General features: G+C 58.8%; 1 protein-coding gene across 7 annotated transcripts in view; it reads left to right on the top strand.

The window, feature by feature from the left end:
- The window catches only part of APBA2 (amyloid beta precursor protein binding family A member 2), a 198,437-nt gene that overhangs the window by 165,614 nt on the left and 8,756 nt on the right, over nt 1–24,067 (top strand). For 6 of the 7 annotated variants that reach the window (XM_060293723.1, XM_060293726.1, XM_060293722.1 and 3 more), the window contains 7 exons: nt 7,598–7,743; nt 8,476–8,511; nt 10,509–10,595; nt 16,322–16,507; nt 20,163–20,342; nt 21,196–21,408; nt 22,901–23,020. In XM_060293723.1, coding sequence (XP_060149706.1) covers nt 7,598–7,743; nt 8,476–8,511; nt 10,509–10,595; nt 16,322–16,507; nt 20,163–20,342; nt 21,196–21,408; nt 22,901–23,020 — 968 coding nt within the window. The remainder of the gene's footprint in view (nt 1–7,597; nt 7,744–8,475; nt 8,512–10,508; nt 10,596–16,321; nt 16,508–20,162; nt 20,343–21,195; nt 21,409–22,900; nt 23,021–24,067) is intronic. The other variant, XM_060293727.1, reaches the window with a different exon arrangement.

Below are 24,067 nucleotides of genomic sequence, written 5' to 3'. Positions count from 1 at the left end.
CGCGTCTGCCCAGTCTCATGTTCCTCCCTCTTGCCTCCTCTCCCTGTTCCAGGCCCTTCCCAGGCCGGCTCTTCTATGATCTGGGTGCTTCCTGGACATGGTCTCCGTGCCCCGCCTGCTCCCTGTCTGTCCTTCCCGCCCTGTCCCGTCAGGGCTATGCCCCTCCTCCCAGTGGAGTCAGGTCCCCCTCTGCCTTTTGGATCCCCAGCCCATCTGACATCTTTCCTCCCCTGTATCTTCCACGCTCCTGGCCACTGGCTTCTGAACACAGTATCCTTCCCTGCGTCTGCCCACACCCCCATGCTCACTTCCCCTGCTTCTTAACTGGGACTTGGGACTGGCTGCCTCCTTCTCTGTTCCTCCCTCACACCCCTCAACCCATATGGAAGGTCACTGCCCCATAAGCACTAGGGTACCTTTCTCCTCCCACCAGTGCTGCACAGCTGGGCATGCCTCCCTATCTAAGGCCCTTCTTTTCCTGGCCGCCCTCCACCTTCTCTGTCTGTGTGCCCTTCTTTGTCTGTTTTGCCTGTCATCTTCCACCACCTGGACAGAGAGCGTCGGAGCTCAGCAGAGCCCTGCCCCCACCCGGCTCCCTCCTCCCCTTGGTGATTCTCCGATGCCTGCAGCTTTACTTGGCACCGACATGCAGTTCCCTGGGACTCCTGAGTCCAGCTGCCCCCTGAGCTTCTTTTGGGGGACTCCAGGCTCCTGCCACTAAACTTGCTCAGAATCCTCCCCACCCCCTAAGCTCAGAACTCTCCCAGGGTCCTCTTCTCAGTGAGTAGCAGCTGTATCCATCCAGCCCTGCAGTGAGCTCTCTAGCTCTCCATCCTTCCTCCTCCAAGCCCCCTCCAGGTCCTACTGATTGAACCTGCAGGGTGAATCAGTCTGTCACTGTCTGTTCATCACCCTGTTCCACATCATCATCATCATCATGACCGTCACCATCATCGTCATCACCATCATCATCATCATCATCACCACCATCACCATCATGATCATCATCACCACCATCATCACCATCACCATCACCATCATCACCATCATCACCACCATCACCACCATCATCATCATCACCACCATCATCACCATGATCATCACAATCATTATCACCACCACCATTGTCATCATCACCGTCATCACCATAATCATCACCAGCACCATCACCATTATCACCATCAGCATCATCACCATCATCACCGTCATCATCATCATCATCACCATCATTATCACCACCATCATTATCACCATCATCAGCATGACCATCACCACCACCATCATCATCACCATCATCACCATCACCATCACCATCATTACCACCATCATCACCATGACCACCATCATCTTCACCATCACTTGCTTGCTAGGACTCCTTCAGTAGCCTCCCAGCTTTTTTCCCTCCCTCCCCTATGTTGTTCGCCTGTCTGCAGCCTGAGTTACTTTCTAAAGGCAGAGAGCTTGGGCTCCTTCCCTGACTGATACCCTGGAGCGACAGTCCTGGATGTGGCCCCAGGATCCTCACATCTGGCTGGCACTTGCTCTGCAACCTCAGTTTATCCTGACTGCTGGCCCACCCCCTGCATCCAGCAGTTTGCACATCTCCCTGCCACACCAGGGTCTTTGCACCTGTTCTTGCCTCAGCCTGAGAAGCTCTCTCCTCCTCTCCCTCTGTGGCTTGTTGATTCCCTTTCACCCTCCAGAGCGCAGCCGCCCCAGATCCCTCCCAAGGGCGGGCTTCCCTGCTGCTCCTCCCTGGCCACTGTGTTCTGTCTGTGCCACTCACCATGGGCCATCCTGATGCATCTACTTTGTGACTGTGGGCTCCGTGTCTTTGGTCACACAGGGCCTCGTGGAAAGAACTTAGAAATGCTTTGTGCCTGAGTCAGTGACTGATCTTGGGCAAAATTATTTGACTCCACATAGACCGTGCTTCTTTGTAAAATTAGGACACTGAGGTCTGCTTCATGAGCTTGTTGCAGGCCGGATGGAATGGAGGTTGCCCAGGAGTCTGGTGTGTTGGGGTGGGGCTGCACTCGGAGGCTTTCTGGACTCACACCCACAGTTCCATCCAAGGCTGTGCCCTAGCTCCACCTTGCCCCCCCCTCCAAGACCCCAGGGAGCAGCAGGCACAGCTGAATTCCACTGGCTGGAAGCCTTGTCCACCCCCCACCTTCAGGATAATCCCCCCAAAGGTGGCAGGGCCAGGGGCTCCAAGGCATGGCCCTGGGGACCTCCCACCCCTTCCCTGTTCAGAGAAGCCAGTGGGGCGTCCGGTTCGCCAACGGGTGTTTCAGACGAAGGCTTCCTCCATCGGGGAACACACTGAGCGCCTTACTTTTTCTTATCCAGGCTGTACAGGGACATTCTGATACATGCACGTACAGGTATTGTCATGCAAAGATAGTTAATGGGGAAATCAGCCTCTGGGGAGACCGAATCTCTTTCAAACCTCTCTCTCTCCTTTTGTTGTTCTGTCTCAGCTTAGGGTTCTTTCAAGAGTTGAGCAAAATAAGGACAGTTTATACCCAAACATGCAGGGCCAGCTGCTTTAGTCTTAGAATGAAGCCGTTTGATCCTCGGTTCTGCATTTGGTGATTGGAGTTGAGAGCTGTGTCTGTGGAGCTGAAGTACCCCCTCCGCTCCCCGCCCCCCGTGCTGGCCACTACTCTCTGCGTCCTGATGCGAGTGGGGCTGGGTGGGAGTCTGAGTGGCAGGAAGGTGCTGGAGGCACTGTCATGTGTATTGTTTCCTCTTTGAAGAAAGATCAAAGCAGGAGTGAGAAGACCCCCCTGCCCCATGGAGGGCGGCCTCTGCGGGAGTTGTAACAAAGCCCGCAGTCCCTCCCTGGCCTCTTCCCTAGGAGCAGGTGTCCACGGGTGCGAGTGGTGGACCCCACTGCCCGGGATGGGGCGCCCTTCACAACAGGAGCCTGTGCCCCCAGGTGAGCCCCAGATCTGGTGGGGACATGGGGCCAGCCTTTAGTAAGGCTACTCTGGGGCGTGGAGTGAGACAGAATGGTCCAGGGAGCTGACCAAGGTCCCCCTGGGGAACTGGCAAGGGGAGCATTAGAAGACAGAGGCCTCAGAAGGTCTACCCTCACCCCTAGGGATGGGGGGGGCACGGAGTGTCATGTGACCCCCCCCACCCCACACACAGGGCATGGGGACACTTGCTGAGGACCAGGCCCTGGGTGCTGGCTAGGGGTGTGCAGCGGGCGGTGACCCCAGGGCTCCTGGGACCACCTGGACTTTCCCCCAGAACAGAGTGACGCCATCTACTGGTCAGTAATGGTCACTGCAGGGAGGGCGGGTGACTTGGGAGGGTCGGGTCCTCTGCAAGAGATGGACCCTGGGACCATATTCACCAGGGGAGCAGATGGCATGAGACGGTAGAGACGCAACTACCCTGCTCAGGAGCCCTGAGGAGCAGGGTGGAGGCTGCTGCCTTGTGCTAGACGCCCTGTTCCCTCTGTTGGGCGTGGCTTCTGCCTCTCCCTGGCTGGTGACAGTCCCCTCAGCTGCTGATGGACTGACAGGGAGGGGTTCCCTCCCGGTGCCTCCCCTCTCCCATTATCCCCTCCCCTCCTTTGGCACCCCTAGCCCTGCCCACCTGGGAGAAGGTTGCTCATCTGCTGAGCAACGACCAAGGTGCCTGAGATGGAAGGGACAGCCTGATTTGACCCTGGCCGTGGAGCCCCTCGAGGGTCAGCCAGCTTTGTCTCCCTTGTCGGGAGCAGAGTCCCTGGACAGCCGCCTGTCAGCCCCTGAGTGCGAAGCGGGTGCTGGCCTGTGCCTGGCAGAGGGGTTGCTCCTAAGATGAACGTGGGAGGGGAGCTCTTGTCTGCTGGAGGTCAGGTGGTTCCAAACAGGCTGCCCGGAGTGGGACCCAGTATGCGCGCATCAAGTTCAGATTCCAGGTCCCCCCCTCCGGCTTCCCTGAAGGGGCATCTCCGAGGCAGGGGAGGGACTCTGCAGGCTCCTGGGGCTCTGCAGGTGATTCTGGGCTCGGCGGGGCTGCCTGGGGTCTTCCCCTCTCCCTCCTTCCCTCCTCAAATGACTTCAGCTTCAGCTGTTTTTAAATGACCTGCCACCTCCCACCACCCCATCAGGTACGGGAGGTTCTGGGTGTTGGGTGATGGTGGAGGCTGTCACCCAGCATGTGGCTGCTTTGGGTCTGGTCCCGGCTCTGTCGCTTACATCTGCGTGACCCACCCCCCCATCCCTTTGCCCTCTGAGCCTTTTGAGCTGGGTGCAAATGAAAGCTAGAATTCATCAATTAAGGCTTTGCATTTTATATGCTTTTAGCATTTAGGAAACTCAGACTTTTATCTTTGCAAAAACCCTGTCGAGATAGAAATCAGGAATCCTCTCCCTCCACCCATTTTGCTGGCGAGGAAATTGAGAGAAAAACAATTAGACGGCTGTCCCCAGGGCACAAAGTCTGGTCCATGGTCCAGCAGGGCTGGTGGAGGAGCCCAGACCCAGCCGGGTCTCTGGACCCCCAGCCCGGCTCCATGTGTCCCCTTAGAGCTGACCCTGCTCCCCTGCAGACATCTGGGAGCTGCGAGGATGTCACTTGATCATAACACCCAGAAAACACATCCCTTGTCACTGTCCCCCATCCCATCATTTGGGTCTCGCTTATCTGTTGCTCCTAAGATGAGCCTTTTCCATCATCAGGTCCAGACAGTGTCAGTGTCTCTTCAGCCTGGGTTTGGCTTCCTGCACACTGGTTCTCAGCCTCTGAAAAGACCTTGCTTCTGAGTTTGCTTTGTTCACGCGACTCTAGGTGTCCAGACACAGGGCACCTCCCTGCCTGGCCCCCCTTGCTGTCCCAGCACCCAGGACATGGCCTGGCCCTCAGCGCGGATGGGCGGCAGGGGGCGGGGGTGCCTTCCCTGTGCTGCAGAGTTGGGGGGCGGTTCCCGTGCCCCACCCCCCTGGCACAGTCCCCGTGCTACTTTCATTACTAAAGTACTTGGGGAGCCCTTCTCTGTGCCTGGCCCACTGCTAAGCCCTGGCCCTGCCTCCCTGCGCCCTGGGCCCTGGGGCGAGCTGGTGCCGAGGCCAGAGGCCTGGGGAGTCACTGGTTCTGTATCGGCGCCCCGTCCCGGGTGGCTCTTCCTGTCTTGGGTTGTCCGAGAGGCTGAGCACAGCTGCAGGCTCCCCTGTTGCTCCCCCAGCAGGGGGGTCTAGAAGCGGTCACAGAGCAGGACTGCCTTGCAGCTGCCCGCAGCCAGGATCACACCCTCTTGGCCTCAATGCTGCCTTGAAGCGTGACTCTCTCCAGTCCGGGTTGGGCTTGTGGTGATGACGGTGCTTTGTGACCTTGATAATTTGAAGTACCTGCCCCACAGAAATCATTCCTTCCTGCTCTGCCCCAGAAAGGGCACGTTGTATCTGCGAGCCCAGCTACAGAAAAATAGGATGGGAAACCCTCGATTTGAACATTCATCGGGGGACATTGTGACTTTCTTGGGTTGCCTTTTTAAACACTGAAAGGGTGAGATTATAAACCTGCCAGGAGCTAGGTCCCCACCAGGCCCTCCAGCCCCTCTCCCCACACTCCCCACCCTTCCTTCTCCCCCCCTGGAGCCCAAAGCCCACTGCCCCAAGGCTGCGGAGCGCTTTGACCTCCTCCAGATGCAGCCAGGTCAGCTGCTTGCAAAGAACCTTCCCACAGAGACGGATGTGGTGGGGAGACCACGCTGAGGGGGCTGTGAGCTCAGCGGGGACCCCCCTGAGCAGGTTGTCACCTGAGAACGAAGGTGTGGCTTCACTGACACGACCCCAGGCCGACACTGGATCTGGGGCAGGTGTCTACACTTACTCTCTGAAACGTTCCTTCTCTTGAAACCTCAGGAGAAGATATGTATCTGGGGTGCCTGCAGGAAACCTGTACGTTATGCTTTCACTCGAACAAACCAGCTCCGTGGGCTGGAGGTGGGGGAGAGGAAGGGTCCTGGAGGGGAGGGATGGGGTGGCAGGTGATCCTCAGGCCCCAGGTGGGGACCCCGCTGCTGCACAGGAAGGTGGAAGGAGGGCTGGTCAGATGCCCACCGCACAGGACGTGGGTGTGTCTGGGAGCAGAGGTGATGCTCCGTCCAGGACACACAGGAGGGGCAGCAGGAAGTGCAGGAGGATGGAGAAAGGTATGAAATAGCCGTGCACAGATGGGGAGGGAGCGCTTCCTAGAGGAGCCCGTTAAGGTTGCCAAGGAGTTCTGAGGGCGTCCAGGGCCATGAATTTGTAATGGAACCACTTTGGCTTGCTGGGGACTTTTTCCAGCCAGAGGAAGCCTGGGTAGAGTTTTGCTAAATCTCCAGGGCAGGCAGACAGGATGTGAGTGAGGAAGCTGAGGGCTCGGGGCAGGTGGTTTTGAACTGGTGAATGGTGCCATCCACTCTGGGTGAGTGGGTGGTGTCAGAAACAGTGGTTGAAGCTGAGACTGCAGAACACTGGTGGAGGGAAGGGTCAGGAGGGGACTGCTGGCCCTGAGGGCTTGGGGATGCAGCATAGCCAGCCCTGTGGACACTGGCATGGCTTCGGGTGGCCTAGCTCAGGAAGGAGGGGAGCCTGAGAGCCAGGGCCATGGTCCCCAAAGAAGGGCTCTGGCTGGAGGTGGGCAGTGAGAGGGAAGAGGCAGGGAAGTGAAAAACGTGGTCGTGGGCCTGCGAGCAGGGCTGAGCAATGGCCTCCAGGTTGGCAGACTGTGGACTCAGGGCCACATCCTTTGGCCACCAGTTGCGTGTGTGAAGCTTGGCGGCGGTGCAGCAGGCTTGCTCACACACACGCTGCCTGTGCCTGCTTTGGTGCTCCAGATGCTGAGGTGACTAGTTGCAAAGAGATAGCAAAGCCTAAGATCTTTGTCGTCTGGCCTTTTACAGAAAAGGTTTACTGGCTCCTACCTAGAGGGGCCTGTCCAGGAGACAGGAGCCACTAGCCACGTGTGGCTGTTGACATGTCAGCTAATTAGGATTGCATACAAATTTTAAATTCAGTTCCTCTGTTGCACTAGCCGACATGTTCAAGTTCTCAAAAGCCACGTGAGGCCAGTGGTTCTCGTATTAAACAGCTCAGAGGTGGAATGTTCCAGATCATGCTGTTGGCACCTCAGGTCTCAAGACAGCTGATGGAACAGGGACCACGTCATCCAGCCTGGACCTGGGGTGCATGGCATGGGAGGAGCCGGACAGGCCTTGTGAGGGGTGTGCAGGCTCGCGGGAGCCCCAGGGCACAGAACTGGAGCGCGGTGGGCAGTTCCCATCACCGTCCGGAGTCGCGAGGGCTCTGGGGCAGGCATGGAAATGTTGGGGAAAGGGCGCCTCTGGGGTTGCAGCATACGGTTGTCCCCTCGGAGGCCCAGGTGCCTTCAGTGACAGCTGCCTGGCTCCGGAATTATCCTCCTGACACCATGGGTGCAGGGTTTCCTGGCCGGGTGTTGATCTGTGCAGTTACTTGTACGGTGTGCTGTCGGTAACGGGGGCAGGAGCCCCGCCCCCCCTACTGCCTGCAGACGTTCAGCCGCCTCCTGTGGCCCCTGGCCCCGCTGCCTTGCCTTTGTCGTTCAGGGCTGAGAACTGTGCCCCCTTCAGTTCCAGGGCCCTGTGAGCCAGAAGACCTCATCGATGGGATCATTTTTGCTGCCAACTACCTGGGCTCCACCCAGCTGCTCTCGGAGCGGAACCCATCCAAAAACATCAGAATGATGCAGGCACAGGAGGCCGTCAGCCGGGTCAAGGTAGGGGCGGCCCAGGAGCGCCCGGGTTCCCTGCAGGGAGCGCTGGAGCGGGGTGGGTGACACGGCCCGCTGTCCAGCGCTGACCCCACAGCCCTGTGCACGAGAGTGGGAATGTCTGAGGTGCCTGTCGGGGCCGAGGGAGAGTTTGCCTCGGATGAGAGGACGCAGGCTGGGGACAGAGAGGCTCCATAATGAGGAACTGCCACGGGGCCCCCAGGACACGTGATTTTTAAAATGTAATGTTCCGAAGCATTCTAGTCACGTGTTTGTATAGAGCCTCTCATCCCATTTTGACTGCCTCTGTATCTTTACTGCCAAAGTACTTGCAGAAAGGGAAGCAAAAAAAATCATACGTTTTATTTAAATCTATGACCTCAAGAAAAGCTCTGACGCACTTGCAGCTCTCGGTGCCCGTCATTCGGATCACCTGGGGTTGAAGGGTGGGTGCAGCCGGGCAGGGGAAGGATAGGACCAAGTCAGCAAAGCTGATGGGGTCAGGAGGGAGGGGCGGTGGTCTGAGGAGGTGCCCCTCTGGGCAGTCGGGGGTCTCCCTGCGGGGTGAGGAAGGATGTCAGCCCTCCCTCCCCCATCCTCACTGTACTCTGACTTCCTCGACGGAGGGGGAGGGGCTCCAGGCATGAGCCCCGCGCGGTAGTCGGGAGAGGGCAAAGCAACCTGTCCTTCCTTCGCTTCGCGTCCACCTGTTTTTCTTTTCTCTTTCACGCTGCTCAGAGGATGCAAAAGGCTGCTAAAATCAAGAAGAAAGCGGTGTGTAGGATGTGGGGTTTGCTTGTGTTTCTGTGGCATGTCCTGTGCAGGGGGAGGGGGCTGGGGGAAGCCCCAGGAACAGAGACGATGTGGCAGATGGGTTTTTCTCTTCCTTTGGTAGGTCAATGCTAGACTGTTGAATGAAATCACAGACACTTTTTTTCTTTAAGCCGCCCACTTACGGAAGCATTTAATCGTTGCCCTTTTTTTCATTTTTCTTTTTTAGAGTCTCCATGAGCTAGAGCATGGTTACTGCCATGATGTGGCCGTTTTGTGTAGACGTTTTTAAATGTGGCATTTGATGCGACCATGTGATGCGTTCAGTGCCTAGGGCCCCTGTACAGAATTAATTAAATCGCTCTGACATTTAGACTCATTAAGTTTAATTTACTGAATCGGGATGATGAGAAATGCAGTCTGCCCAAGGGATGCTTTCTCTATTGAGAAGTTTCTGGAGCATGGGCAGACTTTTAAAAATCTCGGGTCGACCTTCAGTTGTTTGCTCATCAACCTGGTCGTTTAGTAAATGCTGGGCACGTTTTAACTGGAAGTATCCAGTGCTCTGTGTCCGAGGGGCTGTCCTGGCACTGGATTTTGCTTGGGCAGAAGGAGAGCTAGTCCTCTGTGCCCGCCTGGAACACCAGGTTCCGGCAGTGCGGCCAGAGGACCCTGCCCGGGGTCTCCCCTCCCGCTGCAGTGAGGCCTCCCTCCCTGTGATGCTTGCTCTTTGCCCAGCGGCCTCTCCTGGGATGCCTTCAGCTGCGGGCAAGGAAGGGACTCACGCATCTCCCTCTGCCCAAGCCACGTTGTGCTGGGTGTCTCCAGGCACAATGGAACGAGCCTGGCTTTGCAGACCTGCAGTGGGGTGTGCTTTCCCCAAGGCGACGGCCCCCACCCACAGTCACCCCGTGCCCCCCTGACAGCTGGAGCAGGACAGTGCGGACCACAGCCTGCTCCTTGGGTCTATAGTCCGGAGAGCTCAGAGGGGTCGGTGTAGGCAGACCAGACCGTGGTGCCAGCCAGGGCCAGCGGTTACCTCCATGAAGAATTGTTCTTTCTCTCGGCCAGGAAGATGCTCAGGGTCATTGCCAAGGGCCCCTTCACTGATCTGCCCGCAGCTGGCCAGGCAAACAATGATAAGAGGGTCTCCATGAGGGACCAGCGTCCCCGGCATAGAGTCCCCACCCCAGGGATTTGCTGGTGACTGTAGGGCTATGGACCCCCATCCACAAGTGACTACAAAGTGACCAGAAAGGAGTATTTATCTTGGTGGAGAAACCCAAGAACTCGCATGTCACTGCCACTGCACAGTAGTATTTAGGATCCCCTGGGACAGGCTGTCCCAGTTTAGGGCAGGCCCCGAGCAGTGCATTCAGCTTCCAGAACATTCTTTTGCACATTGCTCCAGCCGTATGATGGGTGTACCCGGGAGATGACAAAACGGGCATCTGTGGGATGGCTTCTCCGGTGTCCTGTGAGGGCAGCGCCCCGTCTGGTTGAGGTCTTGCTTCCCTAGGGTTTTTGGAAGCTGGACCGATGCTGCTGGGGGTTGACATGACTGTGGCTTTAAACTAGAAGAAAATGCAGATATGCTAATCCACCTTCTTGGAAGAATTCCTTCCCCTTTACCTGGGGATACTTGGAATCCCAAATCCAAGAAATGTAGCTCTAATCCACAGACCCTGTGTAGCCGCCGCGTTCCAGAAGGGTGGGCAGGCGGCTGCAGTCTGGATGCTGCGACACGAGCCCCCCAGCGTCCAGCCCCCTCCGGGCTCAGCCTCCTGGAAGCGGTCCCCCCTCCCACTCCTGTGCCAACTGCGCTGAGCGAGCTCACTCAGCTGGGATGTGCTGGGGAGGCCTGTGTTTAGACTCCCATGGCTGCCTCTGCTAGGAGCTTCTCCCTCTAGGGGCGCTCAGGGTCCTTCGTGAGATTGTCAGGCCTTTGTTTGAGTTAGTTTTTTTAAAGGTTTGTAACAGTCTCCACCATCCTTTCTTAGAATTCTGAGGGGGATGCTCAGACGCTCACCGAAGTGGACCTCTTCATCTCCACCCAGAGGATCAAGGTGTTAAACGCAGACACACAGGTGAGCTTTGGAAGACGGTGCTTTAAAATCGTGCGCAGGAGCTCCCAGGAGAGCCAGGTCGAGCTGCAGACCCCGTCTGCGGGGGTGACATGGCGTCCCCGGGACAGTCCCCCCCGGCCCCTGCTGTGAAACGTAGAGCAAGCTGGGGGCGGGCAGCAGCCTCGGGCCTAGTGGGGTGAAGCTGGCGATCAGGTATGCACAGCAGCAGGGATGAAATAGAGACACCATGAAGGGGAGCCGGGTAGCGGGGGGAGGGCGTGTGCTCACCATCGGGATTCTGGAACGGCCCTCTCGAGGCCTATGCGTGCGGGGCTGGGAGACGGAGCTGGAGGGTGGAGATCCCGGTGGCCCTCCGCACCCCCCCCTGCCCTGCCCCAGCCCCAGCGGCGGAGCTCCAGAGGGGAGGGTCCTACGATTTCCTGCCTGTAAACCACATGCCCAGCTCGTGTCTGACCTCAGTTCTTCTCGTCTTCCTGTGCCTGGATCCGTGCACAAGCCTGCCATTGTGGGGAGACAGGCGAGCAGACACAGGAGCCAGGTGGAGGGGGCTGGGAGCTGGGTGTGGGCAGGGGCACGGGTGGATGAGCTTTGCAGTACAGGAGGGAGGGAGGTGGCCGAGGACAGAGATGGGGAAGGGCCCCACTCGTTCTGGGGATGGGTGAGGCCGGCCAGACGCTGGGGTGCCGGCCCCTTACTTCTTGCTGTTGGCAAGTGGTCCATATCGCGACGCTGAGTATGTGGGCAGCCAGTTCCCCAGGACCTTCTGCCCGATGGTGTCACATCCAGCAGTGACCTTGTCAGACTCAGGTACAACGTCAGAAATGCAAACTGGTGATTTTCTCTTCTGTTCTGCTTCCAAGTTTTACTGTCTAAAGTGCTTCTGTGCAGAAGAGCTTCTTTTTTTCTTTTCCCCCCTTTTTTTCTCTCCCTTTTTACTGTGGACTCCCAGATTTTTTTTTTTAAACTTGTGTTATAATCCCTTACCATCGTTATTCTCTTGGGTGCTCAAATCACCCAGATCTGGCCAGGGCCTTCCCACTGGGCCCTGTGCCGTCCTGGCAGTCTGCCCGTGGTCTCGGAACACGTTCCTGAGACAATGAGATGTTCTCCGCCCTCCTTGCACTCCCTGCCCGACACCTGGAACCGGCCATTCTTCAAGGAGCCGTGGTTCCTGTCCATGGGGAGGGAGGCACAGAAGCAGAGACCTGGGTTGCTGGCTCTGCCCATCATTGCTGGGGGGCCGTGGATCCTGGGCCCTAAAGATGAACCGAGCTGGACAGTATCTGTTTTTAAAAGCCAGGAGTTCATACACGTGCCTCCTATTTGAGACCAGCTCCATAGGGTCCTGCTCACCTGCCCCCTACTCCGTACGCACCCTGGTCCCACAGTGTAGGTCGTGGCTCCTGACTCCCTCAGTGTGTTTTCTCGCTTGGTCTCTCCTGGGGTGGACCATGCCCATCGCTGGGCTGCTGGGAGGAGGAGCACAGCTTGGCTCTCAGGTAGTGGATGAGCTGGCTGTCACCCCTCAGGACCCCGTGGGCGGGAAGACCTGACATGTGGGGACAGAGGAGGCTGCAGGACGTGTCTTGGAGTGGCACCATGACGTGGCTCCTGCTGTGGCTCCCTCCCAGCCCCCGTGCCCTGCTGTCCGGCCACCGTCTTGGCCCTCTGATCTTTGTGTCCAGCTGCCCTGTCCCCCGTGGGGCCTTGAACTTGGCGAGAACTGAGGGAGCCGCCCAACCAGGTCAGGCGTAGGACACTTCACAGCCTCGGGCTTTGTTTCCTGATCTTTCGTGGGCAAACTGTCTGGATTAGATCCTCCCTCCCGCGCCCCCAGCCCTCATCCACCCACCTGTCAGGGTCCCCGAGGCCACCCCAGGTTCCATAAGTTGATAAGAGGCCTCAAGGGATTCAGCATATAGTTGTACTCAAGGCTGTGATTTACTACGGCACCAGGATACAGAGCAAAACCAGCGAAGGAGAAGATGCCTGGGGCTGAGCCCAGGGAAACCCAGGGTCCTCGCCTGATGGGGTCACGCAGGATGAGCTGAACTTCCCAGCCGCGAGCTGCGACGGCACGTGTGAGACGTGGGCCATTGGTAAGCTCGAGAGCGTCAGCGCCCAAGGTCTTTACTGGGGGCTGGTCACATAGGCACCTGTGCTGTCTGCCATGCGTCAAAGTCCCAGGCTCCTGAAAGCAAGCGGGGCTCAGGCTGGAGCACGCTGCTTGCCCAAATGCCTCAGGCAAGGTGAGCCGGTCTTATCATGTCAGGTGGCATGTCGGGAACCCTCCTGAAATCCAGGTTCCCAGACGGGCCGAAGGCCACCTGCAGGCAGGCTTTCTGCGGACAGTGTCAGGCCTGTTCTGTCAGCCCTTCTCTGATGCTCCTGCATCAGCGGAGACTGGAAACCGGGCCCATCCCTGTGAACTTGAGGACTTGGACAAGTTTCCGGACATCTCGGAGCCCTGTTGATTCTCAGAGGAGAGTCCGGCGCCGGGCCCCTTGAAGGACAGATGAGGCGACTCAGAGCAGGGCTCACATATGCCAGCCCCTTCCCCTCACTCCTCCCTTCCCTCCTCTGGGTCTTTGGTGTCTGAACAGGGCCCGGGGACAGGGCGTCCGTTCCCAAGAGTGGGCAGAGCCAGAAGCCACAATTTCCTTTGCTTTGCTCGTTCAAGGTCGGTCCTTAACACACGTGGGCTTTCCATCCCGCCAGCCGCAGCATCGTGGCCAAGTCACGCACAGCCGCTGCCCAGACCAGCATCTGTTGGCCGGTGCTCACCTCCCGGCTACAGAGCAGGGCTGTGCTGTGGTTTTGACCATCTGTCTGTGCTGGCTCTTGGCCCTGTTGTGTTCTTCCTGAAGCTTTGCTTTCGCCACGTCGCTTCTTGGGTTCTCTCCTAGAGTCCTGACTGCCACCGTAGACCTCCTGGCATCTTCTCCTTCTCCCACATGCTGTTCCCTGCCCACATCCTCTGCGGAGGGCTGGCTGAGCCCCCATAGTCACAGCTCCTGCCCTGGGGAGCCTCTGGTGGCTGCTGGAGGTGCCCGCGGCTCCCCGGGTCTCTGTGGACAGGAATGTTTCAGAACCACAAAGCAGGAGACCTCGGGGTTTTCAGCCTATGTGGGCTGCCCCAGGGACGTGCTACTGATGACTGGGATCTGGTGTGGAGGAGGATGTGCCCCTGATCTCCAGCGGGTCAGGTGTACTGGGGAAGCCCGAGGCTCCCTAGGGCTCAGGTTCAGGGCCACTGGGTTGGCCGAACTGTGCCAGGCCAGGGGAAGGGCAAAGTGAGGACGGCATCCAGGACCACCAGGACAGGGTCCTCGACGGGCAGCATCTCGCTGGAGGTCCCGGGCAGGAGGCAAGCTGGTCATGGTCCTTCTTATTGCCCCTCCAGTGGTCTTTGAAGTTCAACTTTAAGAGTCCTCCCCCTTCTCTGGTTGAGCTTCACCTCTGCTCGTCGGAGGTATTTAAAGAGTGTTTTCATTTCCCATTTTCCAGCGGAAAGCCCCCGTCGCTCTGTCCCATCGGGCTCTCCTCACTGTGGCAGTTTGCGGCATGGTCGGTGCCCAGCATCTTGCTCTCTCATTGTTCATCTCCTCCTCCCGGCGTTCCTGTGCATCCTCACAGCCGGGTCTCCCCACGTGGGGAGTCCTCGTTCTTCAGGGGAAGCAGCTCCCTCCTGGGTCTGCTCCCCACCAGCAGGGAGAGTCTGCTCCCCCGTCCGTGCCCACCCACCTCCTCTGCGGAGCCTGGTGGGGAGTGAGGGCTGGTGGCCTCATCCTGCATCTGCTTTGCAGGGAGCAGGTCTCCTGTGGGTTGGTAAGCAAAGCCCTACCATTGATGGGGCCCTGTCCCCCTCACATGAAGAGGCCCTGGGGGAGAGAGAGAACTCGGGGTGTTTGCACACACGGTTGAGAACTAGATCTGGTGGGATTGCTCTCTGTTCTCTTCCATGATGGAAACGTCAATGACTTTTCTTGCTGGAGTACAGCGGGTGTCTGGGTCATTTCTCGTAGCGTTCTTGACTGGGAGGTCAGGGCTGGTGGGAGAAGCAGAGGTGCCCGGCTCCCGAGGAGCCCCCATCTCACTGGGAAGATGGGACACACCTGGTTCCCTGTGTGCTCAGGAGAAAATGCTGGCCGCCCTGAATAAGACAGGCCGGGTTCCCTGTCTACACACCCTGGAACCTCGGAACTGGCCTTGGGGAGAGGGAAGGTCATGCAGGGTTAGCTGGGGGTTGGGGGTGGACGGTGCTTCCTAAAGATGAACTAACTGAGCACTGGCCCCTGCAGGCTTTGGGGTCACCGAGAGCGAGGAGAACAGGAGCTGGGAAGGTGGGTCAGAAAGGTTCCATGAGCCGTGGCCTGGCTGCCTGGCCGAGGTGTCTGGGGAAGCCTGGCCAGTCGTGGGCACTGTGGATCGTTTGAGAGTTTGCTCTGAGGTCGCTGAGGATGAACTGGAAGTGTGGTGGTAGGAAACTGGTTTGACTGTAAAATAAGAAATGTTAGCAGAGAAGCTGGGAGGCAGGAACAGATGCAGAGACTGTGGGAACTCGAGTGGCCGGTTGGGGCAGGAAGGGGACGAGGCCACGTGGCGGGCGGCCTTGTCTGGGAGGAAGCGGGCTCTGCTACTGACAGGTGCTCGGAGATGGGGAGAAGCTCATTTCTGACACCTGGGGGTTGAGTCAGGTGTTTCTGAAAGTGGCTGGAGATCAAGAGATGCTGAAGAGCCACCTCCACTGTCCCCTTTCCAGCGGCCCCTCCCGGAAGGGGGTTCTTGTGGTTATAAACCGCAGCCCCCCACCCCGAGCTGGCCAGAAAACACAGCAGCTCCAGGAAGTGTGCAGAAGTGGCTTCTGTGACGAAGACGGGCTGCAGAGGTTGCAGAAATGCCCCATTTTCTTTTCTGGAAAGAGGACAAAGGCCTAAAGGACCAGCTGATTAGTTTCTCAGAGCCTCTGTGTGCAGCCTTGTTAGGTAGGGGCCCCGGGAATGATGCTTGGTAGAGATTTCTGCCAGATGACAAAAGCCATCGAGAGGGATGGGCCCGCCAGGCCCCGGGGGGATTGAAAGACTGCGGAGACCCATCCATCAGAGTCAGGCGGGCTACCTCGGGAGCCCCTGCCCAGGCCCATGCTGCTTGAGCTCCTGGGACGAGCTCAGCCCTGGGAAACACTGGCTCTGGAGCCTTCCTCCTCTGCTTGGCAGGAAGTCTGAGCCAGGCGCCCTCCTTGCAGGGAGAGGCGCCTTCTCCAGAGCCACAGATGGCCTCCGATCGGGTAGGGACGGGCCTCAGCTGCTGCCCCTCCTCCACAGGACCGGGAGCCCCACCCAGCATCATGCCCCCACGAGCATCATTTTGGAAGCTGCAGGGCTAAGGTGAAGGCACATCACCTTGACTGGGAATCACCGCCCTAAAATGCTCTGTTCGCTGGGGCAGTGGCTCTCTACCCTGGAGACTCTGTCGCTCAGGGCAGATCTGGCCACAGCTGGAGATCTTTGTGGTCGTCACAACTTGGGACGGAGGAGATGCCACTGGCGTCTAGTGGGTGGAGGCTAGGGATGCTGCTAAACGTCCTACTGTGCCCAGGACACCCTCACAGTATGGAATGGTCCAGCCCCAAACGTCAGGAGTGTCGAGACTGAGAGCCCCCAAACTTGGGTGTTTTTTAGGGCTTGTTCCCTGTAACGCAGGCCCTCTCATGCCTCTCCCGCCAGGAGACCATGATGGACCACGCCCTTCGCACCATCTCCTACATCGCGGACATTGGGAACATCGTGGTGCTGATGGCCAGGCGCCGCATGCCGCGCTCAGCCTCCCAGGACTGCATCGAGACCACCCCTGGGGCCCAGGAGGGGAAGAAGCAGTATAAGATGATCTGCCACGTGTTTGAGTCTGAGGATGTAAGTAAATGCTCGGGCGTGATGTTCCCCTCCCGACGGCCCAGGCCCCATGGGCTCTGTGGTCCCAGGAAAGCACATATAGGATGGGGATTCTGTGCCCCATCATGGACGCTTCCAGTGGAAGTGGTGATTTTTCTAACACTCTGAGTTTGCAGAGACCATGAACACAGCTCTGTTTCGCTTCATGAAATAAGTTTTTCAGGAGCTGTTTGCAAATGGAACCGTACTTAAATATGCCGAGGAGCTCTTTGACAAGGTCCTTTAACAAAACTTTGTTCTCCCCAAATAAAGTAGCCCTTGACTAACTTTTCTGTTGAGATGCACGCCCCACACTCCAGGGTTGCAAATGGGGAAGCGCCTCTGCTTCTGCTCATGGCCATTTCAGGCCATAAGAAGTTGGAAAATCCAGTGCACCCTTGGACAACATGGGTTTGAACTTCGAGGGCCCACTTACCCATGGACCTTTGTCAGTAGTAGATGCTACAGCGCTACACCGTCCGCCTTGGTTGACTCCGCGATCATGAACCGCGGACACGGAGGAATTGCGGGTACGGAGGGCTGACTGTAAGTTAGACACAGATTTTTTATAGACTGTACAGAGGGTCACAGCCCCTAATCCCCATTTTGTTCACGGGTCAACTGTAATTCTGACGTTTAAAATACCGCAGACTCGCTAAGAGACCATAAGCCCTTTGACTCCTTCCTTGGATGGGATGAGAGCATCTTTCTGAGCCTGGAAGAGGGAGAAAGGGACTGGGGAAGGGAGCTGCAGGGCAGGAGGTGAGCGGGGTCTCTGGGCTGCCCCCCCAGGGCAGGTCTGATTCAGGATCACCCAGGAGGCAGCAGCTGAGCTGTTCTTGGGGCTGTTGCCAGAGCAGGATTTTAAAAAATTCTCTCTCCTCCACGGATGCTTGGAAAGGGCATTCTCGGTTACCAAGGGCCTTGAGGGCGTGTCAGGGACCCGGAGCAGTGGGGAAGGGTCCCAGTGTTTTCATGTTTGAATGCAGGGTGGGTGGAGGCAGTGACCTTTTTGCTGAGAAATTGAAGTCACCTACAAGTGCTCTGAAGCAATGACACATTTATAGGAGAGGAAGTTTACCTACAGACTCACCAGTGCACACACGTGTTCCTTTCACCATTATGCAGATGTCTGTGGACACCTGCATGGGAATTTTTGTTTGGCTTATGGCTCGAGGAATCTCTGAGACCCGGCCTGGGGGCATGTGATGGGCCCTGGAGAAGGGCTGTGGTGATGGGCAGGGGAGGCAAGAAACAGGCCAAGTGGCAGGGGGTGAACAGTCTGCTGGCTCGGGGAGCAGGAAGGGGCTCCGAGGTGCCCACCGTGCCCCGGGTGCTGCTGCGGCCTGGGTTTCTCTATTCCGTGGGAGAGAAGGCTGAGAGCACAGGTGGGGGCGGGGCTCCAGGTGGTCCTTGAAGGCACATGGGAAGGATGGGCTGGGAGGGGCGTGAGGGGATGCAGCAGCCATCCTGAGAGTCGGGCCCTGATGGTGGCCCCATGCGGGTCCGACTGCTGCTGGGGTGAGTGGAGGATCCAAGGGTCCAGTGAGAGCAGAGGGGGACACCTGGAGAAAATGGAAGGTGGCCCTAAGGACCCTGGTGGCCCTCTCAGACTTTACGTTTCCCTTCTGTAAAGTGGAGGGCAGTGCAGGTGAGCCGAAGAAATGAAAGGGCTGGGGGGGCAGGGCAGCCTCCCTCGCTATTCGCCCACCTGCAGGAGGCCCCCTCTGAGTCCCAGCCTCCAATGCCAGCCCCTCGGGGAGGCCCCCGTGACGCTCCCTACCTTTCTGGGCTCACAGCCTTGGCTGTGACCTGGGGGCAGGAGCGATTCTCCATGACTGGCCCCAGCTCAGGTGGCAGGGATGCCAGGACACAGGAGACTGCAGCCAGCCGCTGGTGGGAAGACGCCGAGGTTCCCGGACTGTGCCCCATGGAGCCCAGGCATGGACCACCTTGCCCTCCCAGGTGCTCCCCCAGGTGATGGGCGCCTACCAGGCAGAGCTCAGAGGGGAGGCTCAGGGCAGTGGGCAGTGGGCAGGGGGAACGAAGTGATGCTCTCACACCCCCTTCCCAGCCAGGGGACCCCAGTCAGAGGAAGATGGACCCAGAGGCCTGGGGGCAGCTGGTGTCAGCAAGCCTGAGACCCCGGGGGGGCAGGGCACATCCAGGCCTCCGGGTGGCCCTCGGCCCTCCACCCTCCATCCTGGGACCAGCCTCCTCCTGGAGGCCCCATTGGATCCTCAGCTTGGCCTGAGCCTCGGGCCAGGCGCCCTTCAGGACCTGCCACCGCGGGGCTCCCTCCACTGTCTCCATACACGTCTGGGCCAGTGGCGCCACCTGGTGGTCCCGGGGCTCCGTGCCTGTGGCTGGTTCTCCCTCTGAGCAGAGCCGCCAGACTGCCAGGACACTGCTCCTGGGGGCGGGCAGGGCTTGGTCCTGCCTAGTGGACCCGGGCTTCGCTCCTGCAGACCATTCGGGGCCCAATTTGGGAGGGCCGTCTGGTCTAGAATCTAAGGACTCCGAGCTCTCCCTCTGTTATGCAGCCCAGCCCGCTTTCTTCAAAGGCTTATTCATTTGCAGCCCGAGAATCATGCAGCGTGTAGAGCAAGAATGGGATTCAGGCCGAACCCCTCAATTCCACGTGTTTTCAGGCCCTGTTGACCCGAGGTTTGCTGAGGGGTCCCACTGCTCTCCCCCGGCTGCCTGGCTGCCAGGGTGCTTGACGTGGCCCAGGAACTGGGTCCTTAGCCCTCACTTCCCATGGTCCTTTATCTGCACACCGGCAGGTGGCATGTAAGCTTTGACAGTGACTGTTCAGAGTCCAGCCTTCTGCAGTATCAGATACAGTCCAGTCCATAGAAGTGGTCCTGTTGAAGTAGAAAGAAGTGATTTGCTCCACGATTTGCCCTGTGCTGGTGTCCCCAGGGCCGCACGCTTCTCGTTGGCCTCAGCCTGACATGTCCCCACGAGAGCAGCTGGACACACATCCTGCCCGCACCACCCCCCCGCAGCTGGACTGGGTCCTGTTGCTCCAGAGAAGTAAATACTGGGTGGGTGACTGACAGTCTCTGTGACGTTCCCCAGAGGATGCACCCCCCAGTCAGTGTTTGGAATAGGATGGGTGGGGGACTGCCCTGGCGGTCCAGTGGTTAGGAGTCCACGCTTCCACTGCACAGGGCATGGAACTAAGATCCCGCATGGGCCAAGTAAATATATTTATTTAATAAATATTAATTTAATTTTAAATAAATTAATTTAAATTTCATTAAATTAATTTAATAACAACAAATATTTAAATAAATAAAAAACACTTGTTAAAGAAAAAACGATGGGTGAAAAGAAAATATAGTACAGTCGCCAGTGAAAACAATGAAACTATGATCATTAGCAAATAATTCATAATTTCCCCAGACGTTATGGGAAACTGTGCTTTGTCTTAGGATGTCTGGGATGTAAGGGAGCTCGGGTGGGGGCAGGCAGGGCACCAGCAGCAGAAGGGCTCCCCCGACAGAGACCCGGGCCACGGTCTCTCTGTGGCTCCTCAGAGCCCAGGCAGGGGCCCCCGTGCAGGCTGTGCCGTGGTCACCCCTCGGGGCCCGTGCGCCTGCCCGTCTCCATTGGGCGCCCCTCCCCACAGGCTCAGCTCATTGCCCAGTCCATTGGCCAGGCCTTCAGCGTGGCCTACCAGGAGTTCCTGCGGGCCAACGGCATCAACCCCGAGGACCTGAGCCAGAAGGAGTACAGCGACATCATCAACACCCAGGAGATGTACAACGACGACCTCATCCACTTCTCCAACTCGGAGAACTGCAAAGAGGTGGGTGCCCGGGGCGGGGGGCACAGCTGGCAGGCGGGGCGGGGTCGAGCCTTCCTGGTGTGTGGCCCCTGCCTTCGCAGTGAGCACTTGTGTGGGAAATGCGGTGCTGTTGTAGGGAAGAAGCTGCTGACGGTCAGTCTTAAAATGACCTTGAAAATGTGCCTTTTAATGCTGCTATTAGATGTGGGCTCAGCCCCTCGAGGTGTTTCTGGAAAGCGTGCGGGAGGCAGCTTGAAAACGGGGAACTTGGGGCTCTGCCCAGGGTGCTGGGAAGCCGCCCGTAGTGAAGCCTTGGCAGGTTCCGGTGGGTTTGCTCAGGGGTCTCTAGAAAGTTCTTCAGAGAAGAGGAGAAAATCCCTGGGGGTGGCCTGTACCCTAACTGCTTGGGAATGAGTGAATGATCCTGGCTTGTTGCTGAATGGATGAATGACAGGCAGCTTTCTGTGAGTGACCCGTGAGGCAGAGAGGAAATAGAAGGACTTTTCCAGACAAGAGCGCCGGCCGGGCTGGGTGTGCATCTGGACTCTGAGAACACGTCCCTCTAGCCTCCGTGTGTTTGGAGGGGTGGGTGCGGGAGCCGGGACACTGGGGCCGAGCTTGGGGCTAGAGGAGGGGGTCTGTGCTCCTGGTCCCGAGGATGGTTGGGTGGGTCCCAGGAGGCCTTGGGAGCCAGAGCTGGACGAGGCCAGGGAGACAGCAGGCTGGCCGCGAGGAGGTGGCCTCGGTTCTGAGGGCAGGACAGGCACCTGGCCCGGGTCGGCTGGTCCTTCCGGGATGCTGGGCAGAGGCCCAGCCCCCAGTCCCCAGCCCCCATCTCAGGTGGGCCTCTCTTACCCTACCCATTTCCTTGCAGCTGCAGCTGGAGAAGCACAAGGGTGAGATCCTGGGTGTGGTGGTGGTGGAGTCGGGCTGGGGCTCCATCCTGCCCACCGTGATCCTGGCCAACATGATGAATGGAGGTCCAGCTGCCCGCTCGGGGAAGCTGAGCATCGGTGACCAGATCATGTCCATCAACGGCACCAGCCTGGTGGGGCTGCCGCTCGCCACCTGTCAGGGCATCATCAAGGTGGGTGCGGGGCCCCACCTCGCTATATCCTCGCTGCTTTGTAATCCCCCCTCACCCGCCAGAATGCTGAGCCCAGAGAGACCCACCCAGTGACTTTGAACCCAAGACTGTACCATGGCCCTGACATCAGAGAGGGACCTGGGCTGCCCCAGGTGAGGGCCAAGGACCTGTAGATGTCGGGTGACCAGCTTGTCTTAGTTTGCCTGGGACTTTTCACCTGCTGGGTAAACAGGGAGGTTGGTTCCCCTGCCTGGATCTGAGCTGGGAGGCTGCTCTCACCGTCTGACCCGTGAGCCTGCAGGTTCGGGAGATGCAGACCCTCCCTAGAGAGAGTCACGCTGAGGGGACACAAACAGGTGGCCCCTGCTTGTCTGTGAGAGCCCCCCGGGCTGAAGCGTCAGGCAGCCATCCAAGGGGACCTCGGCATGGCGGTGCCTTTGCTCTGTTCAAGGGTCCCAGGCAGTGGCTCAGCCTACGGGGGGCCATCTGTCCCGCGGCTCATTCCCTGCAGCCCTGCTGTGGTCTCGGGGCTGGAGGATGGGCCTCTGTTCTCCCTTGTCACTCAGAGATGAAGGCCCTGTGAGGGGGCTCCTGGACCTGGGGACCCAGTCCCAGTGGGTACTGTGTAGCTAGACAGACAGACAGGCACAGAAGAGGCCTTCATCAGAGGTGCCAGAGGCTTGGCCAGCCGGGACCCTCGCTCTGAGGGCTGCAGCTCCTGGGGCAGTGTCTAACCTGGGCTGTGATGGGTGTGTGTGTGTGTGTGTGCGTGCGTGCGTGCGTGCGTGTGTGTGTGCGCGCGTGCGCGCACGTGCACACGCGCATATGCACACGTGCACAGAGGAGGAGCTCCCTGCTGCTGCAGCCACGTTCAGGCCGGGCCCCTTCCCCTCCCCCCACCCAACCCCAGGACCATGGCCGCAGCATCCACTGTCCTCTGGGGCCTGGGGCCTCCCTTGGCCTGTCTCGGCACAGACACCAGAGCCTCCTGCTGACAGGTTTCTGCTCTGCCGGCTGCACCCTGTCCTCGTCCCACCCCCAGCATGAGAGTCCATCACTGGAGGATGCTTTGTTTTGAGGAAGGCGCCCCCACCTTCCCAAACAGGAAGTCCTCCTGCACTCAGCATGGCCAGGGCCCCTCCTGGGCACCACCAAGTGTGACCTAGTGCACAACCCGCCTCTTGGTTGTGCACAGGGGTGCTCGGAGCCTGGCCTTGCCCCCAGGGCAGCTTTTTTTCTCCCAGGTCAAAGGGCACACCAGAGCACAGGGGCCACGGCACGCACTGCCACCTGGGATGCAGTACCCCTGCATCCGGTCAGGGTGATGCCTGCATCCACGCACAGAGGGACACCAGGGCTGAGAGGGGCCTGCCTGACTCGGTCCCCCAGCTCCCGGGGCTCTGCCCTGCCACTGGCTCACCCTCCCAGGCCCCTGAGGTTGTCCTCCCAGTGGCATCTGATACCCACTGGGTCTCCCGTTCCTGCTCCGCAGGGTCTGAAGAACCAGACACAGGTGAAGCTGAACATCGTCAGCTGCCCGCCGGTCACCACCGTCCTCATCAAGCGGCCGGACCTCAAGTACCAGCTGGGCTTCAGCGTGCAGAACGGCATCGTGAGTCCGCTTGGCAGCCTCCACCGTGCACGTGGACGGCCTGGTGCAGGGAGCTGGGGGGCAGCTCTCCGTCCCTCCAGAACTGCTCCTGTCTGAGGGGGCAGGTCCAGGCAGGGCGGGCGGGCCAGCATGTGGTCACGGCATGGGTCCCTCCAGCCCTGCCCTCGGCACCCTCGTCCCAGTGGTGGCTGTTCTCTGCAGACCCCAGCTCTAGAGTGGAGGGAGGAGTCCTCCCACCCCTGCAGTTGGGACCCGCAGCCGATGGCAGTGTCAGAGTCACTGTGTGCAAGACACCCACCCACTCATTCATTTGTTCATTCATTCATTCGCTCATTCACTCACCCATTCCGAGCCGTGTGTGAGGTTCCTGAGCTGTGTCAGGCGGGGCCCCAGCCACTGAGGAGGCAGGAGGGCCTCCAGGAGGAGGTGATGCTGGGCTTGAATGAGTGCTGGTCTGGCCAAAAGTCTGTGCCTGTTCCTCAGGCTGGAGTTCTTCCCTCCAGAGTTCCCACCTCCTCTCTGACCCTCTTGAGCTCTGTTTCCTGGGTCGTTTCTCCTGCAAAGGTCCCAGTGGGCAGGGAGGGATGTGGCCACAGATGGAGGACAGAAGAGGGAAGGCCGGTCATTTCCAGATTGCTTACGCTAGCCCAGAGTGCTAAAAAGCCAAGGAAGAGTTGTGCGGTGGATGGGGGTGGTGTCAGGTTGAGGGGGAGGACGTGTGTGTCCCTCCACGGTCACAGAGGGGACACATCGGGAGAACGTTCTAGAAACAGGACTACAAATGAGACAGAATTTCCCCCGTCACTACCTGGCGCAGGAGTGTGGAGCGTTTACACGGGGCCGGGGAGAGTCACAGGACATCTCCGTCCCCTCTGGGTTAGGGCGCACTTGCTGCTGTAACAGGTGTTCCGCGGATCTCAGCGGACTGAGAGCTGATCTGTTGTTTGGGTCACAGTCCAGCGTGGGAGGGGCTTCGCGCCACAGGGTCGCTCAGGGGCCCAGGCTCACCACCCCCCAGGGCGCTCTTTGTCTGACGGGCGCAGATGT

The sequence above is a fragment of the Globicephala melas genome, chromosome 2, assembly GCF_963455315.2.
Source record: "Globicephala melas chromosome 2, mGloMel1.2, whole genome shotgun sequence".
NCBI lineage: Eukaryota > Metazoa > Chordata > Mammalia > Artiodactyla > Delphinidae > Globicephala > Globicephala melas.
The sequence above is the reverse complement of the archived record's forward strand: the minus strand, read 5'-3'. Positions and strand labels throughout refer to the sequence as shown.